Source organism: Apis cerana, linkage group LG16 (genome assembly GCF_029169275.1).
Source record: "Apis cerana isolate GH-2021 linkage group LG16, AcerK_1.0, whole genome shotgun sequence".
In the NCBI taxonomy this organism is placed as follows: Eukaryota; Metazoa; Arthropoda; class Insecta; order Hymenoptera; family Apidae; genus Apis; species Apis cerana.
In genome coordinates, this window is record NC_083867.1 from 6,571,618 (window position 1) to 6,595,209 (window position 23,592).

The following is a 23,592-nucleotide window of genomic DNA, read 5'->3' on the forward strand; positions in this document are numbered from 1 at the left end:
TCGCGGTATCCTATCCGCATCCATACCAATCGATATTTCGTTTCAAAGATACTTGAACGCAATTTTCCTACGATACCTATTTTGAAACCAGACTTGAACCACGCGCATGTCTAGCCCCGTGTCCTGAGAAAGTTGTTCCCGCACGTGTCTCGCTGGTTTAGGGCTGGTATTGTACGCTAATTTCAAGGTCTCCAACTGTTTCGCTGTGATCGTGGTCCTTGGCCTTTTATTCGGTTGATCGCCATCTATGCTTCCTCCGTCTGCCAATTCTGCGATACGAAAGGAGAGTCGTTTTTCGCGTGAAATTATAGGAGAAAAAAAAAAAAAAAAAGGAAAGGAAAACGCGAAAAATGTCACCTTTTGCCTTGGCCTGCTCGTAATCAGGTTTACAAACGAGCTTTCTATCCTCCATTAGGTAGAACTCGTCTCCGGTGTCCAACTGTCGAGAGCAAAGGGCGCACGAGAAACAAGTTAGATGATAGATCAACTCTTGCGCCCTACGCACGACCTGAGACGGTGCCAATCCTTGGCCGCAGCCCGCGCATTTCGTCCCAAAACGCCTGCCATACCAACAACATACAACATTTTCACATTACGTTCGTGTATTAATGAGAACGATACATTGGATCGAGCTTGATTAGCGAGATTAATTAAGAATTCTTTTTTTTTTTCTCTCCCTCAACTACGTTCCACCTCGATAAACAAATCTTTATGAAACTCTGGAATTCTTCTTTTCAACGTTTCGCGAGCTTCTTCTTTTCAACTCTCCTCTGGAAATTCGTGGATCAGAAGAAAAGTGAAGAATACGATCGTGAAGGGTGGTAGAGGAAGAAAGGGGAGGAGAGAGCGAGTTCCTTCGATTCGGCTCACAGGAGAAGAAAAATGGCGTCTCGTCCTAGGGAAGGTGTGGGTAGATGAGAAAAGGCACGCTTTTCTGACACAATCGATACCCAGCCTCTGGATATACATGCACAGTTTGATCCAACCTTTTTTCTTATTTTTCCACTGTTCGCATACCCCTTTTCCATTACTCGCCGGAGATAATAATACAGACTTTCGGATTTTCCAACTGCAATTTTTGCGAGTAATACGAGTAACAGTTGATAAGTGTTTTATATATATATTTTTTTTTTTGCTATCTTTCGCTGCTTAGATAAAATTGCGTATAACTTGACATAATATTACGTAATAAATGTTTCATATGCTTACAATGTTTAATGAAAAAAAAAGTATTAAGTAAATCAAATACTTGTTACAAACGTGCAACGGATTGATATCGAAAGGTAGTTTCCGGTTTTCCGAGAAAATTGCAAGCAGCGGATACGATTGGACGAAGTTGTTAATAAATTTCAATTCGACGCGCGGGATTATCGCGGAAAGAAGAAAAGCGCGAAACAAAGATGAACGAGACGGATAAAAATAATTATTGGTACTTACTTGAAGAAGTCATCCTTGCAGAAAACGTGACCGTTCCTTGCAAAACATTTATCGGTCAATCTTGCGCCGCAATCCCTGCACGTGAGACACCTCGCATGCCAACACCTCTCGAGAACCCTCAGAACGTATTTGTCTAAAATCGCTTCTTGGCATCCTCCGCATTTTGGTATCGAAGCTGTAACATTCGATGCAATCCTCGTTGTATTTCAAAAAAAAAAAAAGAAAAGAAAAGAAACAAAAGTTCCAAAATGAAAGGCGTTCAAAATATCCTAAAGAAAGAAGCCTAACTTTCGCTCTCTTGCCGATTCGAAACGACAAAATATCGATCGGATGCGCTAGAAACGACAATGGGAGCGAATCAACAACTTACAAACAACTCGAGCCCTCATCTTCCCAATCTATCGCGTCACAACCCCTAAATCACTCCGATCGTTCCTTTTCGTTCGAGTTTACTCACATCTTCTTCAACTACCCCAACTATCCCCTTTACGTGAAAACTTGACGATCGAAACGTGTTTACACTTTTTCTTTTACGCAGGATATTCTATTCTATTCCGAACCTGACCGTTCCTCACTTACAGTAGAGGATTTCGGGAAGATTGGCCGGCAAACCGAGGTCCACGGCCGGCTGATCCAGAGGGTGCATCTCGTGGCGAGGAGCGGCGTCGAAAGCGGCAACGTTCGCGACGTTTCCGCCGTTGCTACCGTTCCGCCGGACGTTTTGTGACTCTGGCCTATCGTGTGGCGGCGTCAACACATCTTGATGAGCGCGCCGATACATCCCTTCCAAAGATAGAGCCTCGCGGCCCAACATTTCCAGACTTATCATAGTCATGCTTCTGTTCTATTCCGACTTTGTCACGCGTCCAATAATTCTCAATCGCGCTTCGGCCAATTATCCTTGCAATTTTTGCAACATCCTTCTATCCAATCATAATATAAACGATTACATTCGATTGGATATTTCTTCTAGTTTCGAATTTTTATTCGTCGATGAGGATCGCAATTCGTTTCAATAATACCATTTATCCGTCCTCCTCTTCTTGATTTTCTGCCACTTTTCGTGTATTTTCATCTTAGAAGGTGGGAGGGAAGAGTCAGGATTACGAGATAACTTTCAAACAGATCCGAATCGACTCACCAATCTTGTCGAAAACATCGTTGATGTAACCGTCCACGTTAATCGTTAATCGATCGATTCACTTTCACTCTGTTGAAAAAATGTCGAATCACTTTCGATTCCCCCTTTCCGAGCGCTCACCCTTTTCGAGCAACACTCGAAAAAACGCTTTAATTTGCCATTTATCTCGATACCCCATCACGGGAATTTTTTCCAACGGAACAAACTATCAAATTCTATTACAGTAGTTTGTCTCGTTATCTGTACCGTATCTGTATTCTTATCGGTCCATTGAACTATCGTTATCAGCGATAATAACGATAAAGCGTTCGCAATATGACGCGAGGAACGCGAACGAGTCGAGGGAACGGTCGGGAAGGACGATCAATGCGACGGGCACGAGAGTACGCGAACGACTGTTCGAACGGTATTTCAGCTGCTCGTGCGCACGTGACATTCGTGGGTGTGGTGGTTCCATGGTGGGGCAGCGGGCCCAGCTATTGGGCGCGATCCGCACCCACGCTTCACACGCTCTATCGCCGATTGGAGGGAAGTTCGCCCGCCTCCAATATGGCGATCGACGCACCGCGAAGCGTCTTAGGCGAGCCAACGACGCTTTTCTCGCCTCCTGCTGCCCGCCAGGGTGCCGATGATGCGCCGTTGACACCGCGATGATGCGCTGCGAGGACGCGAATGAACCTTCTGGAAAGTTGGAAGGATCGCCTCGATGAAAGGATATGCCACTTGGAAGGTACGAAAGATGTTTCTTTGCGTTTACGATTCGACGACAAGCTCGGAGAAGGAAGATTTGCTTTTCTTTTTTTTTTTCGACCGAAACAACGAAAGGAAAATATTTACACGCGTATCCTAATCGCGTCGTTACGTCGTTCGTATTTTTCCAATCTATTCCAAGCTTTCGAGATATCCCAAAGCGTTCGAGCTCGTCCGAGGGAAAATTCATCCGAGTGCAAGTACTCGTCCAGGATCCGAATATTAATCAAAGATAACTCCATCGAATCGCGAAAGGGAAGACAACAAAGAACAACCGCCCCTCGGTTTTTTCTGCGGTGGCATTTTCCGCGGCTCTTGCGACGACGATCATCATCCATCCATTTCCAACGTTCCAGCTCGCATCGTTGCCCACGCTCTCCTATTCATCAGAATCGTCACGTAAAAGAATTCGCCCAGGCCTTCTTCTTCTCCTTCTTCTTCTCTCCTTCTTTGCCAACATCTCGAGAGCCGTGCCGATTGCGAAACCCAAGCTCCGCGGAAAGGCAAAGAAGAGAGTGGGGGGAGCTGGCGAGGGGAGGGTGGCCGGCGAGAAAGAAGGAAAGGGAAAAAAGGAAAAAGAAAAAAGAGAGAAAGAAAGGAAGGAAGAAAGAAAGAGAGAAAGAAAAGAAAAGAAAAGGAAAAAAGGAGAGCGGGGAGAGAGGGAGGGGAGAGAAAGCAGGGAGCGAGCAGGGAGGGGACAAAAGGATTCGAGCGAAATTAAGAACGGGCAAGCCGCGGGGAGGGGGAGGGTCGCCATTTTATAATCTTAGTCGAGATCAGTCGCGTATACTCTTCTCCTCATCCCTGGGTGGCTGCCCATCCACACCGAACCGAATAACTCGGCAAGGGTATAAGGTCGGCGTATAAGTAGACGCGTGGATACGTCTACCACCATCAAACGGCACGCTTTCAATACGCGCCTCTTTGTTTTCCACCTCGGATCCCTTTTTCCTCCCTTTTGTCCTCCTACTTCAGGCCCCCTTCCCTCGCCTTTCCCGAAAAACGAAAACCTTCGTTTCTTACAGAGAGGGGAGAGACATCTCGCGATCGTTCGATCTCCCGATATCGAGGGAACAAGAAGGAACGTTGCATCTTTGTATCGTTACTTATTCGAAGATAAGAGAGGGACGAAGGGGGAATACGAAGGAAGAAGTAGAAAATTTCATTATTGGGAAACGCGGGTGCATAATTTTCGTTCGTGTCAAAAACCGTGCAAAATCGGAGGGATAAAGTTTGCTAAAGTCGCAGAATTATTTGAAATTTTCGGCGAACGCGATAGGGGGCCGAATAATGGGGAAAATTCGGGAATTTTCGTTAATTCGTAAACGAAATAGAACGCGTCGTAGACGGGCGAGCGTGGACGAAAGCCCGGCCGAAAAGTGGAATGGCGCGTAACTAACGATATTTGCCGGTGAAAAAGCCCATACCGTGCAAATCAATCGAGCATTCGAACATTTCCATCCGTTTCTAAACCACGCAAGAAAGTCGTCACGTCCTCGCATAAATGATTTTACGGGCACGACATGCAAAGTGTCGAACCATCTGTTGCCCCCATCTCGTCCCCATCCACCCCGTCAGGTAGAAAATTTTACATTCTTCGTGGTTAGTCCCCCGATGGGGGGAATCGTTTCGCGATTATGGTTTCGGAACGGGGGACCGTAAACGCGTCGATGACGCTTCGATCCCCTCCCCCGATCGTTCATAGTCGATTCGAAAATCCGCCTACGACGAGTTCTCCCTGAATTTCTATATCTTCTCTTTTACAGCTTACTTTTATTACCAGCGACACACGAACGAAAAGCGACAAAAATGGTCGAACGAAGCAGCAAAATCCTGGTGGGTTGCACAAGAGGCCGGTACCACCAAGTGGCTCCTGCGATGTCGTCGATACATCGCCGATACCCCCTTTCCATCGCGAAGATATCCGTTATGAGGGGGGGTGTCTCTGCGATTGCGCGACCCCGTGATTTCCGTGGGCGTCCTCCTCGGGCTTCGATCACGCGAGCCCACCCTTCGTCGGCCCCGTTGCACATGTCGACACGCCTCCACGAGTCGTCCGTCACCGTAAAAAGCATCGCCACGAGGGTTGGTATCGCTTCCTTCTGCTTCTCTCGCTTCCTTCCGTCCCGGCTCTAACTGTGCCAGGACTAACGACCACCACCTGGGCAAAGGGAGGGGAGGGAGTTGCAGCGAGATGGAACTCCCTCCACGGAGCACACTTGACCCGACAAACCGTGACATTCCTCTTTTTCGTTCCTTCGAGAGAAAGGATCTCGTGAAATATCAGGCGGGAGCAGTCGGTGGCTTCTGCGAAAGGTCAGGGGATGAGCAGAGTCGGATCATTATCGGCGCTGTTCGCGCTTATCTCCCGAAGGGGACCACGATTCTTTTTCTTTTCACCGAATATTTTTTCCTTCCCTCTCTTTTCTCTTCCTTCCTCCCAATATTTTTCTGGGGCAAGGAACGAAGAGGCGTTTTCAGGTGTTTTTAGGATTGCATATTCTCGATAACGAAAATGAATCCATCATATGGAACCGATCACTTTTCTTTACGTTCGACGTTCGAGTGGGCAAATTTTATTCTATTTCCGACTTCGCCGAGAGTTGGGAAGGAAAAGAGATGACGTTTAACAGCGTGCCGTGTGTATCCTCTTCGGAGGATTATATCGGAGGGGAGAAAGACGGAGGGGCCGATGAAATATGCGCGGTTCTTCTTTTCTTCTCTTTTCTTCTCTTTTTTTAATTTAACTCTGTTCCCCGCGCTGAATCGGAGGCGAGGCGTATACACGCTGCGATATAATCGAATTTGCACGGGCGGATATCTTCTCTCCATGGGCGTTTCCATTACATCGACGTGCCATAAATTACGCCACCCTTACCGCGTAAATACGTTTGAATTTATATCGGCCGCCTCGGTTGTGCCCCATTTACGCATATGCTTTTTCACCGACACCTATACACGTACGCATATGCACATATATATACACGATCGTCGATTTGATATATTCGGCCCCATTAAGAAACCAAAGAGAGGCCAAAGTTGAAAAATTCGATTTTCCGATCTCTCCTCGAGGGATTGCGCAATCTCCTGACTGAGAAAGAATTCGCGGAGGATTAAAAGAGGGCGCGCAATCCCGTGAAAAAAGAAAGGCAGAAGAGGGACAAGCGTAACCTGTTGAGAGGTTTCGGGGCGCGAAAAAGGAGGAATAAATAGATAAAAGAAAAAGAGAGAAACCGACGGGGTCTGTTTCGAGCCGTTTTCGGTGTTACAAAAGCCGTTGAAAAAAAAGACTAGCTCGCTCCGGCTAAGAAGAGGCCGAGTCGGGCAAAAAAAAATAATAAACCAGTCATTCTCACTCGGACCTCGCCGTTTTTCGCCGGTGGATGCGCCGTGCAAAAACTGGCTGTCGCATTGACGCGGCCGCTGTATCTCGCGTAACAAACGAACAAACGTTTCCTCCTAGGAGGAACGAGAGGAGAGGAGAAGAGAGAAGAGGAGAGGCGAGGAAAGCAGGGGGGAGTCGAGGCGAAAAAACGGAGGATCGGCGGAGGAGACGTTGGGGGGCGAGGGCACAAGCGACGACGATTTCTCGCGACAAGCGCCACCACGAAAAAGCACGAGTTAACACCAGATGTGCCATTGTGTGTCACGGACGTGCGGAACCGTCGGCTCGGGACATAGAAGCGGGAAAACCGGGACGGAGACGAGACGAGAGGATTTGTACGTACACGCACGCGTATATGCACCGAGAGGAAAATATGTACCGCGGATGGAGGAAGCGGGAGGAGGGGAGGGATATACTATAAGGGCGTAGTTATCGGTAGCGGTGTCGAGCGGTAAACAAGGACGGAGGAAGCGCGAGGCAGGGACGAAGGAGAGGAGGAAAAAGGGGGCGCCTGCGTGGATGTGCCGTCGTAACCACCACGCAACCCCTTCTCTTCCACCCGCGACCTCCGCCCGACCAGCCCTCCCCTCTCCGTCCCACCTCTCGTCATTTCGAATTCGGCTCCGTGCAATCCTCGTGCAACCCTCCCTCTCTCCCTCCATGGAAAGCCGCTCACAAAGCCCGACGACAGCTCCCTCTCATTGTCTCCTCGCCCGAGATCTCTCAAACGTTTCTACGGTTAAATGGGCTTAAACGACATACGCCCGCGCATTTGCGTGCACCGGTCCGTGTCCTCTCTCTCTCTCTTTCCTTTCCCTTCGACTCTTTCAAGTCCGTTTTCCCTTTCGAAAGGGGATAATCAAAAGTAACGCGATCCCCCGGAGAGTTTGCCAAGGATCGAGAAAGAAATGGTTTCGTCGCTCGTAATATTTTATTTTATTATCGATGATCGGCATCGTAGGCAAGAATTCTTGCGCGATAGTTCGATGCGCTCGACGGCCATTGAATTATTTATGAAAGCGAGAGAAGAAAAGGCGACGCCGACCTGTCCACTTGATTTCATTAATTAAACCTTGTAATTATCGTGATTGTTACGTTTATCGTATTGGTGATTTCATTGTCGACGAAACGTTACTTTCGATCGGCGATTAATAACATGATTTTCGATCGTATTTATACGGTGGTGTGTTTCGTAGCCAATTTACGAATTATCTAAATTATAGGAAGAAGTTCTTTCTTTCCTTTTCCCCCCGTCAGAAAATGTAATTGCATTCATGGTAAATTTTTCTTAATAATGCTGATACACCGGGGGCAAAATTTACTTTTTCAAGGGGAATGCAATTAGGTAAAGTGCATAGGAACTGACACGCGCTGCGGGTAAAGGGGACGACGACTCGAATGTTTCGCGACGAAATATCATTGCACGTGGTCGTTGAAGAATTGAAAATTCGAACGCGAAGGATTGGTCAAGCGCGGGTATCGAACGTGTAATCCGGCAATAAAGTAAATGCGAGCGTGTCCAAGCCAACGACATTAATAAATCCAATATCTTCCGACCGATAAAACGGGAACCGAGCCGTCCGAATTCGTTTCCCTCCCTTATGCCCGATCCCGGCCAGGCAAACAGTTGGCCTCCACCACGAAAAATCATCGGGAATTGTGCAAACACGTATAAAATGCGCACAATGTGTCCGCGGACCCGGCTAATACGCGAATGGCTCATCGTGCCAGGGATGAAACCCTCGATAAAAAGAGCCCATGGACCTGCTCTTTTCCCTTCCTTTGCGTGGGGTGCACGCGCTTGGAGAAAAGCGCGAGTCATTTTTAACGGGCTTTATTGGTGATTATGCGATTGACAAACGAGCCTCGACGCGAGTATTCAACGATTTCAAACCGATGAATCGACGAGCAACTTGAATGCCTACGTATTTTTCTTCATGGAAAAAATCTTTATGGGAAATTATATACGTTTATATACGTATACCAATTTCTATAATTTATTCGCGTATAACTTGACCGGTATTACCGGTACTCAAGTTACACGAACGAGGTTGATATTGGCTCGTAATTCGGACGAGCTTCGCTCACACCGCCTGATCAAAGAAGCGTGTCCGTTGAATTATGACACGGCAACGCAGCACGCGTAGGTAAGGTAGTTGGGTACGCGCGAAGCAAAGCAAGCGCCACGTACGCCAAATGGGGTTCTCTACGAGGATGGATGATGGTCCCGCGCTTAAATTATTTATGCGCACCGCCCATCGCGTGTCCTGCATATCTACGCGCTGGCTTAGGCATATGGGGACATTAGCTACCCCATTAACCATTTTATCCTACCGTTCTCTCTGTCCTAGGAAGAAAGAAAGACCGCCATCACGGGTCCAAAATGATCCGTGACGGAGGAGCAGCGAGTGGATCGAAACGTAACGCGCCGGATCAAACCGTGTGTTTAACGATATCCGCCATAAAATGTACATCGCGAGAATATTGTTTGCGCGGATAAATTTGCGAGGAAAGTGTATCAAATTCGTTTTGTCAAATGTGTACTTAATTAAATTACGGCCAAATGTTTATACGCGCGTTTTCATGCTCCCCCGTAACTCTCCTTGCTTATTGTTCTTTATCAAACAACAATACAAATGTTTATCACGTTGCACGCAAATTTACGTATCCCGTAAAGGATAAAGGAAATAGATGAAACGTTCTTTCAAAATGCTACAATTACGCATAGTTGTGATTGCAATGCTCTCCTCGAAACGGACGAATAGAGAAAGAAAAGGAAAAGATGGATCGAAGACGATCGCGCGAGCAAGGTCGCCGCTGTCAATCCTCGCCGCTCTTACCTACCCCCGTAATCGATAATCGTCTCTATCACGACACCCACTCGTGCCCGCTTAGCCTACTTCCTTCGAGCTTGTTCCACGTGTGACCGCGCACCCTTGTGCTCTTCTCGAAGGGTGTCCGCGTAACACACGCGCACGTACGTGTGTATTCGTAACGCCAGGCTGGAGGGAGGTTAGAACATTTAGCGAGTACATTAAGGAAATTGCGTGGACTCTTCGCACCGCTCTCCCTGTCACTGTCGCCCCGCTCTCGCATTCTTCCGTATTAACCGCACCAGTGAGGGGATATATAAGGGTATAAGGCTTGCCTCTCTCTCTCTCTGGAAAATCGAAAAACCTCTCTCTGGATGGACGGAATGTGTGCAGGAGAGAATTGAAAAAGATGCGCACCGATATTTTATATTATTCGAGGCATGTCTTTTTCCTTTTTGGTATATATTTAAACGCGTATTTTAGGAGAGAGAAAGAATTTTAGTAGGAGAGATGTATGGAGAGATTGGAGGGGGTAGGGGAGTGAAAGGACGTGTGCCACTCCGTACCACCCCTGATGGGACAAGTAGGGTCAAGTGAACTAAAGCAAAACTACCAGGATAGGGGTGTTAAGGGGACAATATACGTTTCTGGCCGAGGGAGGATGATGATTTTAATCTATTACCACGCTCCACTCGATGAAAGTGGCTTCTCGTTACACGCTCGTTTAAAAGAGACGAAATCGATGCGTCCAACGGATCGAGGATATGTATACACATATATATGTACATAGATGAGAATTTTTTCTGTATTAAAATTGTAAAAAGATCTCACAGCGAAACGAAACCGGAAGCGCATACGCGTATTGACAAATTAATTCGGCGCCGTGATTTTCGTACGAAGCGAAAACGTCACGGTTTTCTACACACGGATATTATTTCCGGTCGAGAAAGGTCGAGAAGCCGGAAATCAAAGCAAGGTGGACTCGTAGGCAGAGAGGTTATTAATATATACATATATTTTTCTTTTTTTTCATTTGGCCCAGCGAGCACAGCTGGCGTTTCTCTTATTTTCTTTTACCCGTTCGCGGGTATCGAGTCTAGGAGGGCCTCTAATGAAAACCCATTCTGCGCTCTTTCCTTTGAGGCTGCGTATCGAGGGGGTGGTCGCGTCGAATCCACCCCTGCGGAACACGTTCTCAATCAAATCCTTTCATCCACGATTATCGATTAAGAATAACAAACCGGTATTAATCTAAGCTTCTATTCGTTTCGAAACGAGTACGAATATATTCGATTAATCTTCCTCTCTTTTGATTATTTGCCAAACGCACAGGTATATTCGATCGAATTGTCCTCTCCTCGAACGTTAAAGGCCCGATAACGAGTCATTGACTCCGCGTAGGGGAAGGGTTAAAATACCGTAACCGATACACTGGGTGTAACGCTACAAGACCGTGGAAGCCAGCGGTGTCGAAGCCAGAGGTAACGAGACACCGCACGATTCATTGAGCCGAGCCATCGTCGCGCAACATCCAACTTCTTCCGACAGGAAGCACGAAGGATGCCAGAGAAAAGGGAGAAGAGGCCAAAGGCTTCGCCATCTGCCCGAACGTGGACACGCGCCAGAAATTTTCTTAAAAATACGCTATTCGATTTATACGTCTCTTTGCTCGTAATCTTACGCGGAGCTGCGATTCCCTTAAAAAATAACGAAACGTGAATGACTGGACGACGGGAAGCAGCTGCTTGTTATACAACTGTATCGGACCAGTTAAACTTTCAGCTGCTGCTCATCGAGAATAAACACGCGTACCCTTCCACAGCGTTTCATTGTCGCGTCATATTTTACGCCTTCTCGAAAATTTCCACTTTTTCGAATACTGTTCCGCTCGACAACTTTCTTCCTCCATTCGTCCTCTAATACCCTCCCCCTTTCTTTTTCACTCCGAAGCAAGAGGACCTCTGCAAAAGACACGTCGCCGAGTCTTCGGTCTCCCGATTCTCACATTATATCACCGGCTTGTCCCTGGAGATGTAACAAGCCGAGCGAATTCACGGGGGAGTTATGGGAACGGCGCTGCAAACACAAAACCCAAGAGTATCCGGTGTACTCGCCAGCATATTGCACGAGGCGCCCGTGGGGCTTTGTCGTGCTAGAAGTCGGCGATGGACGAACAGGATGAGAGAGAGAGAGATATGTATACATCGGTTTGGAACGAGGAAGACGTACACGATGCGCTGGAAGGAAGGACAGAGACGGAGAGCGGAATACGTGGATCTGGTTATGGGGCAGTGTGCAAGTGTTACGATCCGCTATTGTGTTCGAGCTCATTGTTCGCGGCTGTTCTTCCTCCGCGCTCGACACGTTCCACGATGGCACCCATGGGTCCTAGGGAGTTTTGGCTACTTGCCTTCTCACGCTGAAGATCGGGGGGAAAAAAAAATTGCGAGAATTTCGAGTCGGGTCGTGCAGATTGCGAGAATAATCCTTTTGAAATTTGTTATCGCGTGGAAAGAAGAATTTGTTTCGCGAGAGAAAGCGTAAAGTCCCCGTCAATCCATCGAAGGTGGATTATCGGATGACAGGGAGGATAACAACTTTTGTAAATGGATTAAACACCCGCCCGCGCGAACTCTGCTGAATTATCGAAGATCGATACGCTAAGCCTGCAACAACGGCTCGACCTGGATTTCTAGTTTAACTTTGACCAACTGCGCTCCGCTATTCGACCAACACGATCCACGCCCGAGTATTCCTGTCGGCAGATAATTCCGACGTTTTCGAAAACGGGGGGAGGAGAGCAGCGAAACTCACTCGTTTATTTTCCAGTCGATTTCTGTGATAAAATGGAAGGGGCGAGACAGTTTTTCGAGGGCAAAGTTAGTGGTAGGATCGCGATCATCAACGGGCCCCGTGAAACAACGAGTTTCACGGTTTTCACGGAAGAAGAGGCTCTCGTATAGAACTCTGGAAACGGAACGGCGGCCAACCCCCCCGGGAAATCAGGGAGGCACGGGACTTGGACGTGTACGTGGCGGCGGATGGATCGCCCTGGTCCAAGGATACCGCTTTTACGACCGTTCACGCCGAATCTTCGATCGAGAAAAAGGTGAGATTGGAATTTTGGGAAAAATTCGTTCAAAAAATAAAAAGGGCGACGGTTTTAATATCGAACTTACGCGTAATTCGATACACTTTGCGTCCGTACTTTTCGCGAGCGTATCAAATTGTACGATCGAAATTACGGGACACCTGATATTCCCTATTAAACGAATAAACCGATTAACTATATTTTTAACTTAATTTTTTAACGAGCATTTGAAACGCGATCCATTTCTTTCGCTTCCTTTTCTTTTTCAATTCGAACGAAAATAATCCTTGGAACTTTTGTTCAAGCAGGATATCTATTTAGCGATGATTGGAACCTGTTCGCGTCATTATCCGCCGACTCGAATCGAAGTCACGCACTTGACACGAGCGAAATTTATCCAACGCGATAAAATCTTTCGCCAGGGACAAAGCAGAGAAGTAAAGAGAAATTGGTTCGATAAATTGGTTTACTCGCTAATTTACATCTTGTATTTACACAGTGTGCGTTTATATTACAGTGGAGAAAGAAGGGAAAAGGAATATACGGGATTCCACGCGTTGAAATCTCTATGAAAAGTACAGCGGATCGGATCCGTGGCGGGTCAGAGGAGGCGGAATGGCTCGTGTCACGTGCGCGACATTCATCAACGTCCGCTCTTTCAAAGAAGCAAAAGGACCTGCTCTATCTCCACCTTGTTCCTAAATCCCTTTTGACTCTCCTCGGATGCACGCACTCGAGCCGACACGTGACTGGATAATTGCGCCCATTGATGCCTCCCAATCGATAACCCATGAAAAATCTATCGAACAGGTTGCGGCCAAGGATCGACAGCAGGTGACGATTTCCATTGTTCGCCCTCCGATGCGAGCAGAACTGGAAACTAACGAGCTCTCTCGATCGATGACTTTTTTCGTCGGAAAAACTTTTATAATAAGAAAAGAAAAGCATCGTGCTTACTTTCTCAGCAATAATTCTCAGTTTCGTATCCGATCGTGATGCTACGACTTAACGTTTTCACCGAAATAACATTCGATTTTATTCGCAAACAATTATTTCGATCTTATCGTTCGGGAGGGAGAGGGGTCCAGTCGTTTTTCCACCCCGCGACGAGCTTCTTTACGATTGCAACGGTTTTCACGACCGGTGGAAAGGTCAAACATTCTCGGTTTCCTGGAAAGCAATGAAAACTCGATCGAATTAAAACCCTTTCCCCCTCCTCGCGCGTGTAAACTTTAATCACAGAATTTTTCCGCCCCTCGACGATAATCGTTTTTCGCCGTGTGCCCCGCCGTTGGTCTTAATTATTCCACCGACGGTAAAACGCAGTAATTAAGGGAACGTCCAAGTTTCCCCCGAGGGATACCGCAGCCGGATGAAATCCAGATCATTCCCTTTAACCCCTCGAGGGATACGAGATCCCACGATCGAGAAGCCCGTGCCAATTCTCCGATCGTATCGGCGGGACAGATTCGAAATTGATTATAAAAATGCTCGCCTTCCATCCAAGGGTAGATCGTTGTCGACTATATCCGTGGAAATAGATTTCTTCCACCGTTCTTCCACGAAAAAATATTTCCAACGTATAACTCATTCGTATCATTCACTTTCTCAATGGACGGAATTTCGAAATACTACCTATCGAAATACGAGTGTCGATTAATTACAAGTCATCGAAACATTTTAAACAGATATCGCATAATTGCTAAAACAAAAGAAAACATATGGAGATAAGTAAAATTCGCAACAGTAGATTTACCTATTCGCTTTTACCTTTCTCCCTTTGCTTCGCGTTTTAAAATTTTATCCACGTACGAATACGGGTCAACTCGAAGAGAGAGAAAACTCGACATTTTCGAAATAAAAAGGTATGGAAAAGAATCGGGAGAAAAAATAGAAACTTCGCGTGAATTCGAATGGCGAAGCAAATTACTGTCGCGAGAGAAATACGTTGTCCTACGATCGAAATCTCTTCGCTCCGCGTTTTCCGAGCTTGGATTCGCATCCGTGGCCGTATTATGCCAGTTCATCGGTTGGCTGGCAGGTTGAGTAATCAAGCGTAATGCTTTCGTGTTTCGGCCACGCTCTATTTGCACCACGCATGATAGCCAACGCTAATAACGTCCCATGAGGACCTAATGTCGAGCCTTGCTACGCTCATAATCCATACTGTGCGTGCGCGCCCGCAACTTTTCGTTTCCCTCCCTCTACGCGCTTCTTCCAACTGTTTCAGTAATTTCTTCAAACGCTCTCCTATCCCTTTCTTTTCCTTTTTTCGTACTTCACGCTATTATAGAATTGGAATTAGAAAAGTGAAAATTTCTCTCGGGTATAATTTGGAGAAAAAACGCTCGTGTCGGATTATCGTTAATCTGTAATCACCGATCCATAAAATTTCGTAGAGGTTCAAGGGTTAACTCGCGCAGCTGAGGATAGTTTCGAAGCGCGCATAATTGAGGGAATGAAGGTAGAGACCCTTTCTAGAAACAGATTTTAAGAGCGTCGTTAAACCCAATTACGATTTTGATTGGGAAGTTCGAATAATAGTAACGATAAAATCTTGAAAAGTTACGATTAATTATTACAATTACACGTGAAAGAGACATTCCTATCTGATGCTCGATCAATCTAACTCTTTGCTTTTTACGAATAAAAAGGGAGCGTTAATGTCGCGTGACTTTCCTTCCTCCGCTACTTCTTTTTTTCTTTTTTTCCCTTTTCACACGAAATAACAATATTATACGTATATATTTGTTGTGCAATTTGCGAATCGTACGCACGAACGGTGTCCGGTTCGAAATTTTTCTAGCCTCTTCCTTGCGCAAAATCGAGTCACGCGAGTCGGCCATATTTCTTCCTTTAACGAAACGCAACAACAATCGATCGAAGCTAAAAGATTTGAAGGGGTAACTTTCGATCTCCTCTTCCTCCCAAAAAATCCATCCTTCCTTTCTTTTTCCCCCTCCTGCTACTCCGTTCCTCTTCGAACGCTTCGATCCAAGTCTCGACGCCGGATACGGGGAATAGAGCCAGCCCCGATACATCGAACGAGCAAACAGGCGTTCGCAAGCTGGCACAAAAGTCATCGGCATCTCTCTCCGTCTCCTAGATTCTAATCAAGGGCTGCGTGTACCTATTAGGGACAGTCATTGTGCGTGGGTGTACCGTGAATACGAGCCACAGGGGAGAGAGAGAGAATTTCCATTCTCCTCTCTCTCTTTCTCTCTCCCCTCGTAGTCGTAACGCTCCGACGAAAAGCACCGGAGGGGGAGACGACAACGACAACGACGACGACGACGACGACGACTCTACCCGGCGAGAACGTCACTTGTCACGTCCGATTATGCGTGATTCCCTTATTTCCAGATCCGCCGCGATCCACGGCTTGTTTTTTGTGCCAGTACGCCAGACACCCTCCCCTTCTCTAGCATCGACGCGACTATCTAAACGCGCTCGCCCGTTTCCGTGTCTGCATTCTTCTCCGTTCCTCTTATTGCCCTTTCGAGGGGTGGCCCCTTCGTCATTGTTCAACCGGAGAACCGACGACGGAGAACAATGGACGAGAGAAGTTTTCTTTTCTTTTTTATCCGGTGATCGAGAGAGTTGCTACGCATCGATCCAATTAAATAAATCCTCTAATCTTCGAAAGATCGTCGAAGTTTCGTCGAAAGATCGTTGAAGGATCATCAAAGAATCGTACAAGTATCGTCGAAAGATCATCGAAAGTTCGTTGAAGAATCATCAAAGGATCGTAGAAGTATCGTCGAAAGATCGTCGAAAGATCGTTGAAGGATCATCAAAGGATCATTGAAGAATCATCAAAGGATCGTCGAAAAATCGTCGAAAAATCCTCGAAGGATCCTCGAAGGATCGTCGAAAGATCATCGAAAGATCATAGTAAGATCGAAGGACGATATCGGTCGAAGAAGGAAGAAGAAGAAGTTATCGGGCTACTTCCTAACGTTGAACGTTATATATCCACCGGCTATCTTCCAGATCGTGCATCTGTCGCTCGTTTCGGTGAATCACTCCCGTGGAGGGCGCTGCTCTACATTATGGCTTCCATAGTCCACGGGTGTTCCGGGATATTGCGTTCCCGTTATAGCGTACGTGGACGGTCAGCTGCGGAAGCGCTCGTGTCACGGGTGAAACCATAAGGCCTGCAATTATGGGGTTTGCGGTTTGGCCCGTGATGATTTGTTCCAACGATCCCTCTAATTAACGGGATGACTTTCAACTCCCTCTCGGTCTTCTGCTCGGCCCAAGAAAAAAAGAACAAAAATCTTCTCGCCTCGTTTCTTCTCCTCCTCCTCTCAGCAGGAGTTTCGCCTCTGATTTCGAACGGATTGAATTCGATTCTTATTTATAATAGCTTCGATTCTCCGTCCATGCACAGAGAAGTACAGAAGTACGAAAAGTTTGTCCTCAAGACTTAATCCGTAAAACGTGTCATCGGCTCTGATTTTTATGGTTAATTGTCGTTTTTTTGTTTTATACTTTTATTACGATCGTAATGCGGATCGTTTCCTTGAAATAGTCGATAAAATGAGAAGTTAATATCGGTGTTACGGAGTCGAGTGCAGGCTTTTGTCGATTGAAGCTATTTTTATAAAAAAAAAAATATCGATTATCAGTTTTTTTTTTAAATCTATACTAAAAGAAACCGGTGAAAGAACAAAAAAAAAGAAAAAGAAAAAAAAAAAATGGTTGATAAAATTACAGATTATCCGCAGAAAATTATCTGTGCCACAGTTATCGGAGTAAAAAGATATGGTAGCGAATAATATTCAATATCTAAAAGAGACACATTTCAGTTGCTTTATTTTCACAAAAAAAAAAAAAAAAAACAACGAGATCGAACAAAGGAGATTGACACGATAACAATAAACCAAAGTTAATAGTTGATATCGCGTATATATAATTTCGAATTTCCCCGCATCCGTTCGTTGTTCGTTCCAATATTTTACTCAAAATGAAAAACATCGTTCAAATTGCGTACGTCCTCACGTGTTCTAAACGAGATGCGCGCACGCTACTCCTAACGGAAGGAGGATGAAGAGAGGGAGAGAGAGAGAAAGAGAGAAATCGGCGGCGAAACGGTTATTTTCGGTTATCTCTTTCAATTAACCGGGCCCGATATTAATTCGCGTGTCGCGATAACTGTTTACCAAAACTCTCTCTCTCGCATGGCATGGTGGAGGAGGAGTCGACAATCGATACGAAGCAACGAGGGGGGAGGGGGATCCCCGGGAGGATCGCGATATGTATTTTCAGAAGCGACGCGCTCGAGCACACCCTCGTCTGAAAAGTTTTGTTTGCATCCGCTGCCTTTCATCGGGGATATTTACCGTTTGATCTTATTATTTCATTCGTCTAAATTTAAACACTCGAAATATCCTCCCAATCCCGTGGCCACAAGCCACGATAATTGAATTGGACCAGCTTCGAAGGTCCCGCTCGCTTCGACCTTCCTTTCCTTTTCTCCAATATCATGTGGAAAAAAACTGCTCGCCCGACCCAACCCAGTTGCGCGACACCCCGCCTCTTTCTTCGTCAAGGATCCTTTTTTACGATACGAAAAGAAAAAAAGAAAAGGAAAGGAGAGAGGAGAAGAAGAAGAAGAATAGCAACACTTTTCTCTCTAATTTTTCCAACTATCGCGGGGAGGAAAGCATCGTGTTCCGAGACGAATCGAGCGAGGAAAAGCGAGCTAAGCCGCGGGAAAGTAAACCGATTCGTTAACCACGTTACAGGCACGGCCGGTGTAAGCCAAGCCAAACATTGACATGTTCAATCATTTCGATCTCTCCACCTACCGTATAGGCTTGACGAGCCTACGGCCGTGCGCGCCACGCGCGTTCAAAGAGCAACGAGAAAGAGGAAGAAGACGGGATAGGAAGGAGAGAGAGAGAGAGAGAGAGAACGTACGCCATCTGGCCTCGAGAAAGAATCCAGCCACCAAGGGGTAGAAATTGAAATGAAAACAGAGGAGTCCATCCCTCTCGTCAATGAGGGCTATTAGGGGACGATATGTTTTTCTTCTTTCACAGATTTCTGCGCGTTGACTTTCGACTTGTCAGCAGGACGCATTTCTCTTTTGTATCGGAGAAGCGGGAGGGGAATCCTGGGATTCCTTTAGATTTTAACGTGCCCGTTTCTTTCGCATATGTATATATATATATATATATATATATATATATATTACGACATCGAGGATCGAACTCCTTTCTTCACGGAATTCGCCAATTTATTTTTCATTCGTCCAATCGTCATCGCTCGTATCGATCGTTTAATTAAGCGTCGAAATCGAAAACTCGAGCAATCCGTTTTAGGATTATTATTAACGCAACAATGAATGGAAGCTCGAGAAATTCTCCCCGCGAAAAAAGAAATGAAAAGCTCGAGCGGGGCTTCGTGCGTGCATGAATAGAATTCAAATGAACGCTCATAATACCCGCCTTTTCTCCCCCTCCCTGGTCGGATATGGAAAACTTACGTTTATCGTAATCGTCGATATAAGAGAAGGGAGAGAAAATCCCGGTCGGAGAATCAAATTTTCCTCTTTATTTATCGGTAAAAATCATCTTTCACGAACGCTATGAACAGGCGAGAAGAAACGAGAGACGATAATCGACGCGTGAACCACGTAGAGTGTATCGAACGACAATAATAATTCGTGGGTGGATTTGCCTAGTTTTAGTAGGAGGACAGTGGTGTTGCGTATATAATAGAAAAGCGGCGATCCATCACGGTCACCGATTCGCGGTTTTGTCACCGACCATTGTGGACAGAGAACAGTTTTGCGCGACAATACTTGGCGTGCCACACCTACGTACACGATACGAATACGAAGGACGGGTGGCGGCGGCGTTTCCAGAGGAATGCCTCACGGGTGTCCATGGCATGCATTGCAAATTGCAGGTAGATTTATGGGCGAATCGGGACGCCCCAGTTCCCATACCTCTATCGCGTAATCGTCCGTGAAGATCCGTTTTTCCGTAAAAATGGTGTTGCCGGTACCGTTCTTCTCTCTCTTTCTCTCTCTTCCATTCCTTTTTCGCCTTTTTCCTCCTCTCCCATCTTACAGTTTCTCCAACCGTATACTCGAGTAGTTTTAAAATTCATCGAAGGGAACTGGTACAAGGTGAATCGACGTCATCTCTAATTGATATTTATAGATCGTGGAGGAATATGGAATTCTTTTAAATGAAAAAAATTCTCGCGTTGAAAACGGGTATATTCAGATTCATTTGGACTTTCACGTCGGTGTATAGATTCGATCGCGACGAGGCGCGCGCAATTTTCGAAAAAGGAGAGCTTTGGTTTCACGCTTGGTACGAGGTCGAATCGCTCGATCATTTGGGCGGAAAAGGAAACGCCCATAGGCTTTGCCGCGTAGTGAATGGTTCGCAGAAGAGGCGTTAAACGCGACAAAACCATGACATCCGGTGGACACGGGTCGACACGTGACTCGTTCAATGCTCTTAAGCCAACCACTCGATCGAAGACAGTCAGAACGTTGTTCAGAAAAAAAAAAAAAAAAAAGCTATTTAACAGCTAAGGCGCTTTGTTTGCAGCTTCCCCCTCCTTTCCCCCGCTGCTTTCGTTACAATACCGTTTCATTTCTATGTTTGACAACTGCATATTGTGTTGCTCATCGCGAGTACCATTTCAACTGCGTTGTCCTTTCAAACCGACTTTTCGTCGCGATCGAAAAGAGGTTTTGTTCCCGTCCCGTGATTCTTCGCCACGCGATATCTATACATTTTCTCCTCTCCTCTTACTCTTTTCTTCTTTTTTATATCGAAAAGAGATTACATTTCGTGACGAATTTATCCACGAATCGAGAGATATCGAGGATATTTTCTTTTCTTTTTTTTGTCCCTTCTCTTAAAAACTCTGAAAACCTAGAAATTAAACCGTATAAAAAAAAAATTGCATTTTCTTTATTACTTTCGACGATGCTCAAACGCGAAGAAGACGTCTGGGTGAAACAGGGAGAAGCGAGTTGTTGGAAGATTCTTATTATACACCGTCTGGCCAGTATAATGAAACCATCCTGGTCAGACGGGCGGCGTAATACAAACTGCCCTCTCTGTCCTCCAACTTTCAAGACTTGCTCTCGCAGGAGGCGCAGGGCTTGTTGGTTTCCCTTCCACTCCACTTCGTGTTCCCGCGCACGAGACAGATAGTCAGACGGATAGACGAACAAATGGAAGGAGAAATAAAGCGGCCCCACAATTATCTTAATGGAGTTGCGGACACCATTATCGATTCGATGCGTAAACGTCGCCGCGCCAATTTCGCCGCTCTATCATTTTTTTACTTACGAGAAAATAGTTCTCGAAGCAGACGCTAACTTCGACTCGCTGAAATATAAAATATGGATTAAAAATTTGACAAAATTTTACCTTCTATCGATCGCAGTTTCGATCGACCTCTCTTCAAACGTGCAATGTCTCGAGGCACCGTGTCTCCTCGTGTTTTATCAATTACTTCCCATTATGACGTGTTTGCGACGCAAGACCGATGTTGTTTCGGGTTGGTGGCCAGAGGTGGAAACGTTGGAATGAACAATCCACTCGTTCGGGCGGCCACGTGGGCCGCACGTGGCAGGAGCGTGTCGAAACAACTGGTGCCCCGTCTTCTGCCACCATGTGCGCCAATGAATATGCACGCGGCACCGTAACACGCGGCTTCTTTTTACTACGTAAGATCGCCTCCATTACCCCTTCCTCGCAAAATGACTTTCATCTCCATTCGCAAACCGCGCTCTCTCTTATTTTAATCTTCGATCCAACGGGTTCGACTTTGGAAGAAGTGATGCACACCTATCTTGTTTATTTCCTATCTAAGCAAGATAAAGATCTTGCTTTGAAAAATTCATCGAGAGACTAATACATATGTGGAAAGGTTCAAGAGGGGGTTGACTCGGAGGCACCCGCATTTTCCACGAGGAATCGTGGTACCACTTTGGCTTCGAAACTTTGGACGATAGGATCGGATGATAAACAACTCGAACAACGCAACCTTCTCAACGCACGTAACAATACCATTGTAGGACGAGTGCAGCGCGACCAACTGCCGTGCTTGACACTGCATCCTCGACGACATATGGGATAGGAACGATGGACTTGTACGTAATGTTTCCAGCCTTTCCAGCCCTTCGTACGAGCGAGCTTTGATACCGAGCCACTCGAAAAGGAAAAGGATCGGTGCTTGACCAGGGATCATCGCTCCCTTCTCATCCTATCGCGGACCAGTTGGTCTTTTTTTAAGACGTTCGAAAAAATGGTAAAACTTTCGTAAGTAAAACGATATAATCGATCGATGAGTCATGTGATAAAGTAAATAAACGGATGGAGAAAAGAAAGGAAAAAATAAAAAAAATAGAAAAAAAAGAAGGAAAAGAAAAAATGAATACGTGATCGATCAAAAGAAATATCAAATTAAAAGAGACTCACGTTCTTCCTTGATCGGAAAACAGCTTGGTGTTTCGATCTTCCGTTCTAAAACAAAAGGAAAAAAATAAACTAAATTAAATTCGTTAAAGGAAATCAAACTTAAACGTAATGTAAACATGAAAGAGAACGAAATGATGAAAGGGGGGAAAAAAATAACGAAAAATATTAAAAAAATATGTATATATATATATATAAAAAGAAAGGTAAAGAAAATGAATAAAAGAGAAAAGAAAAAAGGAAAAGGCGTTGAAATATCTCCTCCGGTAGTTGCACAAAATAAATAAGCTACACTGAAGTTGATATCCCGACGAATACGGTTTCTTTACTGTCTCGTTTGCGGTTTTATCGTAAGATTTCAAAAAACGCTGAGACAATACGCCAGCTTGTCCTGGCGGCACCGTAACGTTTTTATAGAGCATTGTCGGCTCGGCGACACTCTTCCTCCGAGGCGCGATCATAAATAATTTACCCAGAAACGCGCATATTCATTCGTCTTGGACCTACCTGTGCAATATCCTCCATCTTCTTACCCAATTTTAATATTATCATTCGTTCTTACGTGTTCCACATAGAAAAGGAGAAAAGGAAAAGAAAGCAAAGAGGAAAAAATGAGCTGCTTCTTTCTCGACTCGCACGAAACGCTGCGGCCCAGAGTCGAGAGCTGTTTTCGTTCCCATCAACAGCCACTTAATCTCCGATCGCGTAAACTCGCGCAACAATAGGGGAACGCGTGGGCACGCACGTGATTACTGGCGACCGAAATTTCATCGTGGAGTCACGTGGCGGCGGAAAAACCGGCGGTGCACACGCGAGGATCGGCTCGAAAAACCGAGCCGCAAAACCCGAAAGGATCCACCGCCTACGAGGAAAACAAGCCACGCGTTCCCACGTACCAACCCCCTCGAGCTTTCGGTGTAACGTTTCGGATTACACCGTGTTTTGTCCTTGCCTCGACATGTTTGCTTCCACTCGTGATCGAATCGTTTCCACAGCTTTGTTTCGAGCAGGACGAGAAACTAAACGCGGCGGGTTCCTTCTTCTCCTCTTTACGTCATTTATACCGACCAATTTTGATTCTGAGAATAAATTACGAGGAGGAGGAAGGAAGGTTGGGTTATTAATCCAGTTAGAGTGTTTTAAATCTCTCCTTCTTATCTAGATCTTCGTTTTATCTACACGATGCCTCGTATATCGCGATAAATAAAATCTCGATCTCAATAACTGTGTGACTTTTTCCTTTTCTTTCTCGCTTCACCAGAAATTCCATTCGAAATTGAAGATCGGTCAACGATCATTCATCTTATTGCGTATTGGATAATTGTAATTGAAATGTAGGTGAGAACAAATTTCGAATGGAATCGTACGTTGTTTGAAACGTTTTAATCAAAGTTCAGCGTTCTCAGCGTAGCAATGACGAACAAAATTTCTAATCTTATCTCGCGAAGAAGAAGTTCTGTTTAGACGATCGGCCGAATCAATGACATATGGCGGTAAATCATAGTGTAATAACGTTA

At 45.7% G+C, this 23,592-nt stretch overlaps 1 protein-coding gene across 4 annotated transcripts in view; it reads right to left on the reverse strand.

The window, feature by feature from the left end:
• LOC107993239 (LIM/homeobox protein Lhx3) overlaps positions 1 to 23,592 on the reverse strand; it is a 33,954-nt gene that overhangs the window by 5,318 nt on the left and 5,044 nt on the right. Inside the window, exons 1-5 of one of the 4 annotated variants that reach the window (XM_062086783.1) lie at positions 2,460 to 2,948; positions 2,017 to 2,360; positions 1,435 to 1,612; positions 358 to 566; positions 77 to 269 (exon numbers count right to left, since the gene is read on the reverse strand). In XM_062086783.1, the coding sequence (XP_061942767.1) occupies positions 77 to 269; positions 358 to 566; positions 1,435 to 1,612; positions 2,017 to 2,272 (836 nt within the window). In that variant the 5' untranslated portion in view covers positions 2,273 to 2,360; positions 2,460 to 2,948. Of the gene's footprint in view, positions 1 to 76; positions 270 to 357; positions 567 to 1,434; positions 1,613 to 2,016; positions 2,971 to 22,078; positions 22,124 to 23,592 lie in introns of those variants that run through there. The other 3 variants (XM_062086782.1, XM_062086781.1, XM_062086784.1) reach the window with 3 other exon arrangements.